Source organism: Symphalangus syndactylus, chromosome 1, assembly GCF_028878055.3.
Source record: "Symphalangus syndactylus isolate Jambi chromosome 1, NHGRI_mSymSyn1-v2.1_pri, whole genome shotgun sequence".
NCBI lineage: Eukaryota > Metazoa > Chordata > Mammalia > Primates > Hylobatidae > Symphalangus > Symphalangus syndactylus.
The window spans coordinates 66049543-66056750 of NC_072423.2; the positions used below are offsets into that span (position 1 = coordinate 66049543).

The 7208-nt window shown below is 42.0% G+C and overlaps 1 protein-coding gene across 1 annotated transcript in view; it reads right to left on the minus strand.

Moving 5' to 3' along the window:
• The window catches only part of THOC1 (THO complex subunit 1), a 52850-nt gene extending 46036 nt beyond the window's left edge, over positions 1–6814 (minus strand). Inside the window, exons 1-4 of the mRNA XM_055236720.2 lie at positions 6723–6814; positions 4233–4306; positions 4079–4139; positions 2800–2866 (exon numbers count right to left, since the gene is read on the minus strand). Coding sequence (XP_055092695.1) covers positions 2800–2866; positions 4079–4139; positions 4233–4306; positions 6723–6776 — 256 coding nt within the window. The 5' untranslated portion in view covers positions 6777–6814. The remainder of the gene's footprint in view (positions 1–2799; positions 2867–4078; positions 4140–4232; positions 4307–6722) is intronic.
• Positions 6815–7208: the final 394 nt, after the last annotated feature.

Consider the following 7208-nt stretch of genomic DNA (forward strand, 5'->3'; position numbering starts at 1 on the left):
ATACTTTTACATCCCTACTCATTCTTCCTTCTATTTTAAGGCAATGAGTACTTACTAACACTCATAAGTGTTTAAGAAAAGTAGTTACTTAGGCATGGTATACGGAGGAAAAATATCTAGGGTGATCTAAGCCCAAAACAGTGCATTAATATACTATGTCCAGAAAAAAGGAAGAAATATTTCCAGCTATACTCTGCACTAGTAAGATCGTATCTGGAATGTGACGTGAGGGATATTGCCTAGAAGCAGTGGGTGAAATAAAACAGCACATTTCAACTCAATACAAGAGAACACACCAATAACCACATTTGTCTAACAGGACTCAAACAGTGAGCTCCACTAATGAGCATGATTCAGCAGAGGCTGAATGACCACCCATCAGGGATGTTACAGCAGGGAAGCAGTCTAGGCCAGAGATGAGACTGGACTAGGTGACCTCTAAAGTCCCTAACAATACTTAGATTCAATGATACTATATACCCTGCACATCCAAGAGATTTGAGAAGCATATTCTCTGCCCTTAGTTGCAGTATAGCCTGGAATAAGTTAACTCACATTTAATAATTATAGAACTTTTTCTAGATTCTACTGCCAAAATTCTGAGTCAGTAGAACTAAGCAAGGTTTGGGAATCTCATCTAAAAATAGATTCACTGGTGGTTCTGATGAGCCAGCAAGTCTAGGAACCATTGGGTTATAATGTGATTTCCCCTAAGAGCTTTCACAACCTGTGTCCCAGCTTCCACACCAATCTCTCTCCTTACCCTTACCTGGGCCACAGACATCCCTCTCTAGTTCCCACTCCCCAGTTCCCAAACACCATGCCATGCTCATCCTTCCATGGTTTTGTTCACAATGTTGTTTTCTGCATACTCTTCCTCCTCTTTACCACATGGTAAATTTCAACTCCATCTTTCTAAGCATAGAGCGAATGTCAGCTCATCTAAATAACTCTGATATCCTGAAGCAGGCTACTTCATCAATGCTTTTGAAGCACACTCTACATAAATATACTGCAGCATTTAGCACATCCTAACTAGTCACCTTTGAATGTAGACTATGAGCTTTTTAAGGTTAGGCATTTTTGTATGCTTTAACTGAATAGAAGCTCAATAAATATCGGCCAAATTGAATTTAACAAAATATATTTATGGATAATTTAAAAACATGTCACATAAGCAATTATAGTCTGTGTCAAACAGAAAAATTCTCCCTAAAATAAAAATGCACTTATGCCTTTACAGTTTAAGCTCTCAAGTCCTTATCCTTCTCAGAAGTTCCAAGTATAGACGAGACTTTGTACAACTTCTTCATTAAAAACATCACCAGCTGTGCAAGAGTAATGTATAAAGGTAATCGATGAACTAAGGACACACTGTACACTGTTTGACAGAAACTAGACAAGGAGTATTACATTGTGGAACTCACCTAACTATGCCTAATGAATGAATGATTAGGCAGCTTGTATAAAAGTTTAACAACGTGAATTTATGAACTTAAGTTCACAAAATAGTTTGCCCCTATACTTGGAGGTGTGTGCCAGTTTTTATAGAAGCATCAAAACAACACATAATGTGAATAATGCTTTACAGATTAAAAAGGAGTTTTCACATATATTATTTGAATTAATCAAATGAGTATTTTAACCAAATTGGTTAAAGAAGAATGCTGATAAACTAATTTTTTATTTCTTCTTTCTGCAAATATTTAATGAGCTCCTATTATGTGTTAGGCACTGTGTACTATGTGCATTGTTTACCCAAAGTCTTCTAAAGCTATCGCACACAGCCACTTTAACAGGCCCCTGCCCAGTTTTCCTGCCAGCAGTCACTTCAAATGGAATCATTCATCTGCAGCTGCTCTTTTTTTTTTTTTGAGATGGAGTCTTGCTCTGTTGCCCAGGCTGGAGTGCAGTGGCGCAAGCTCAGCTCACTGCAAGCTCCGCCTCCTGGGTTCACACCATTCTCCTGCCTCGGCCTCCCGAGTAGCTGGGACTACAGGCGCCCACCACCGTGCCCGGCTAATTTTTTGTATTTTTAGTACAGACGGGGTTTCACCGTGTTAGCCAGGATGGTCTCGATCTCCTGACCTCGTGATCCGCCCGTCTCAGCCTCCCAAAGTGCTAGGATTACAGGCGTGAGACACCGCGCTCGGCCCGCAGCTGCTCTTTAGTATGGCACCCAATGCCCTTTATAAATGGACCTAACCTGCGTCTTTCCTCATCATCCTCATTGTCCTCTCCTCCTTCTGCTCTACACAATTCTCTAGCTATTCCCTTCTTAGTATGTCTAACAAATTCTTCATACCCCACATTCTAGTTCTCATGTTCTTTTCTAAAACCTCTCCTGACTCCTTTAGACTGAAGTTTAGAGAGCCATGTTGGCTCTATTCCCTCTAACTACACTTCATTCCCACTTCGACCATAGTACTTACACCATAGTAAGGCATGCATACATCTGTTTCTTTCATTAGCTCCACACAAGCAGGGGAATGTTTTATTCACCATTGAATCTCCAGGTCCTAGCTCAGTACCAGGCACATAGTAGATGCTCAATGAAAATTTACTGAATGAACAAAACAACTGGAGAACCAAGAAAGTGCCAAAATGTGCACTGCATAATAGAGATGAGAAATAAGAGTGAACTAATTCAATTGGGACTTCTTGGCAAAGTTGGGAGTCAGGCAGAACTTGAAGAATAAACAAAATCAGATAGGTGGAGAAGTATGGGGAGAAGACGTTTTAAATAAGCATGTCATGTCCAAGATTACTTTAAACAAAACAAAACAGAACCATACTTACCTTCAGTTACTCCCCCAATAGCAAGAGAAATAATAGCTAAAACGTTTTCACATGATGAATGATTTATCTACCAACAGAGGAGAAACAATTTAATTTAGGGGCAAGAGTTCAGACTAAACTCGATTAACAGTAAAAACATGTACTCTGATATTAAATTGACTATCAGAAATATGGAATACAATACTTCTTATAGAAAACAATATTTTCTAATATGAAGTTACAAAAATTTAACAGTAACCTATAGAATCAATAGTTGTAGAAGTATGTCAAGTAACAGGTAGGCAACTCACTCAAAATCCAACGGTCTCAGGAAAATGGTTATATTAGCAAGATGAAGGCTATAAGCTAATCAAGGACAGAAGTGCTGAAGCCATAACTCAGCCAGTGGCACAGGGCAAAGGCAGGGCTAGGAGAATTAACTACTAATACACCCATGTGTCTGAGGGGTGGTTTTAATAGAAGGAAGGTAGTGCTTAGGTTCTATAAAATCATAATAACCGGCATTTACTGAGTGTTCATTAAGTGCTGTTTTACACACAACAACACTGAAAGAATGGTATTTCCCCTCTCACAAAAGAAACTGAAGCACAGAAAAGGAAAATAACTTGCCCAATGCCTCACAATGGAAAAGTGACTAAGTCTGAAGAAAATGAAAGAATCATTTTTCAATCAGACTTGTCTGAGAGAAAGGGACATTGTATTATGGACAATAGAAGGGAATCTAGCTTTTGGGGACCCAACCTTTGCTTGACCAAGAAGAAACTGTTGAAACTTTTCCTTTCATTCAGGTGTCCCATTATTGGTAAATAAATTCAGATTTTTCATGGTTAGACTTCTCTACCGAAGCTGGAGAGCCCTCAGTTATTTAAGTTTACTGATGAGGAGGATGCCAGAGGAAAATGAGGGAATGGAATCCCAGCTCCTAAGCTAAATATTCTTGGACTAGACCTTTCATGCCACTACAGGATGTGTCACTGCTTATACAGGAAAGTGAGAGAGCCCACCTTCACCTCTAGTTCTTCCTAAGACCTCATGTCAACTTTTCTTATCTCACTTGGAGAGGGCTCTTGTCATTTATTAAACCAAACCCTGAAAATGTACCTGTGCTATCAAAATCGTTACAGAACTTGTATACTGTCATCAAGTCAACTTTTACAAAGCAGAAAGCTTACTCTAAAAAAAGATGTTTAAATATCCAGTCTAAGAAAAAAAGCAATTTTTAAATAACATGGTTTATTAATTTGTCAGCAAAATTTTAACAATGGAAAAACATACTTACAATTTCTTCTTCTAGAACACCTCTGAAAGCTTGGTCAAGGGTACATTTTTTTTCATTTTCACTATTAAAAACAAAAGACATCCTCATTTTTCAAACAGCTCAGGGTATGTATAAAGATTGAGGCAAGTATTTTTCATAGATATCAATGCCTTACCTGCCAGGTACCTGGCTGAAGGTACTTAACAATGGCTTGATGTTTTTGTTGTTCAAGGCCTCTCTGGTAGACTTCTAAAAAAAAATTAAAATGGCAAATAATTGTAAAGATTTTGCTTATCATTTACTGAAAAATATATCATTCATTGATAGTGTATCTTTCTAACTAAAAAAGGCTTATACCTGGGAAAAATTACCTATCATTCTCTCAGTAATCCTTATTCCAGTGCTACTTAATGATATGGATCCTCATCACTTTACATCGGGCAAGAGCTTCCTTGCTGGACTTTTTCATTCTAGGTGATATTTCTGTCTCTTTAAATATCACATTCATGAGAGTATTGTGCTTAAAAAAAAAAAAATCTCCAAATGGCTCCTTATTTGCACATTTTAGTTTTGAAGCTTCATAGCTCCCTTAAGGTCCTTGATAATGTTATCCCACTCAATTTACTCAAACTTAATTCCCAGTACTCCCTAACACATACTTTGCACTAAAGTCTAGCCATTTTTCATCACTTTCTATCAAACTCATTCTACTGTATTCACACATTCATGTTGCTCTTCCTACCTGCTCATCCAAATTCTATCCATTCTCCCACACCCATGTCAGGTCTCGCCTCCTGTAGGTATCTTGTTCAGTCCCTGACACGTAGCACTCAATAAAACCAGGCTGACAATCTGTAGATTGTTTTAAAGTAATCATAACTTAAAGACAAAAATATTGCAAAAGGCATTCATTCTATGAACACTCACATACACTTAGAAAGTCATCATATTACCTCACAGGAATTAGATCTATCCTAAATATTCCTTGCTCTGCCACTAACAGGCTGAGTAATTTGGGGCCTGTTCCTTTATCTCTTTGTGCTTCATTTTCGTCACCAGTTAAATAAGAGGGCTGTTGTAGATTTTTACTACCAGCAGCAGCTATAGTGGCATCACCTAGGAAGCTGGTAGAAATGCAGAATCTCAGGCTCCCTTCCAGACTTACTGAACCAGAATCTGCATTTCACAAGAAGCTTGAGAAACATTGAACTAGATGATCACCAATTTCATGGTCCTTTTCAGGGATAGTATGATTTTTTTTTTTTTTTTTGGTTTTTTTTTGAGATGGAGTCTCCCTCTGTTGCCCAGGTGTTGTGCACTGGCATGATCTTGGCTTACTGCAACCTCCGCTGTCTGGGTTCAAGCGATTCTCCTGCCTCAGCCTCCCAAGTAGATGAGATTACAGTGCCCACCACCACGCCTGGCTAATTTTTGTATTTTTAGTAGAGACGGGGTTTCGCCATGTTGGCCAGGCTGGCCTTGAACTGTTGACCTCAGGTGATCCGCCCGCCTCAGCCTCCCAAAGTACTGGATTTACAGGCGTGAGCCATCGTGCCCGGCCGCTAATATGATCTTGGATAGTCCTAACAGTTACTCTTAGCAGGCTTTCAAAGCACCAGAGATTGCAGCAAAACACACACAAAGAAAACGATTATGATGACATACATAAAATATAATCCATTTAAAAAAAAACCTCACACTATATATATATATATATATATATATATATATATAAAAACCCTGCAAACAAGAAAACTACTTACTACAAAAGATGAATTTTTCTTTTACAGAATTTTCATCCTGGCATCCCTATAACTACCTAAACACAGCCGATTATCTGAGAAATGTTGGTGCAAATGCTAGAGACGACTAGAGTCAGGCAACTTAAAAGTGTTCTTCATACTTACGTTGCTGTGACGAGCAACATAAAAAGAACAGAGTGTCTAAAGTCAGAAAAACCAGTGAAGTCACAACTTTTTGGGGGGTATCAGCTTCTATCTCATGTACCAGGAATAACCAACTTAGCCTACTTCACAGTGTTACTCTAATAGTTAAATGAGAAAGTGCTCTGTCAAGTGTTTCCCAAATGCTCAAAACCACCCTTCCACATGGAGCAAGAATAAAATAGCATCTGGTTACCCTTCCCAAGGTGATCTATCTGCCTTTTCCCGCTTAGGATCTCATCGATCGCTTAGGAGTGAGACACGGTGGGTTAAGGGGTGGTGAAGAGACGGCGGGAACAAGCACTTGGCAGCTCAGAAGCCGGGGGCGGGAGCCAGGTCTTTGGACTGAAACCACTCCCACCCTCCCCCTTCAGCAGCTCCCCTTCCCCTTCTCGAGACACCTGCCCCACTAAACGAGCTGAGAGGATGGACCCGACCAGAAGTAGTCTGCAGGTGGGCACTCCAAGCGGGGAGCCGAGGCTCTCAGCACTGAGTCCGGGGACCCGCTGGCGGGTGGGCGGAGGCGGACAGCCCAGCCCACAAGGAAGAGGCGGGTAGTGCGTCTTTCCCTACCCCTCAACCTCCGACGGGGCCCGGAGCGGACGATGAGGCAGTCACACCTCTGTCTCACTTTACCCCAGGGCAAAATTCGAGTAATTTCAGGGAGAAGAGGGCAAAGCATAGCGCCGGGTCAGGTCTGCACCCTCCCGCCTACAGCTCACCGTAAACCGCGTCCGCGCTTCGGGCAAACTGAAGAGCGGCGGCGTCGGAGACATTTTCTCGGCTGCGCGTGCCCGCCACTGCGCTGCGGCGCCTGCCGATGACGTCAAGCCGGGAGCAACGAGACTGCAGTCTCTGAGTCCGGCTAGAGCGGCCTGTGAACACCGGTGGGGCGAGCTGGCAGTTGGGAGTTTCCCTGGCGACTCAGTTCGGGTGGGCGTTGGGCGCCTGAGTCAGCCAAACAGCCTAGTCGGGGTTCTTGGGTAGCCTTTGGGGTGAGGGGACTTGGGCGGCCTTGGTCTGTAAGCTCTGCGCTCCCGGGCGTGGAAGAGACTGGCCGCGCACCTGCGTTTCTGTGGTTTTCCTGGTTTGGGGAAAGCGGGTAAATGGCGGCTGGTTGCGGCTAACTGCGCCGCGCAAAAGGTAACCCAAGGCAGGTGGATTACCTGGGGAAACGGCTGGAGCAGTGGTCCTGGGCCGCCGATCTG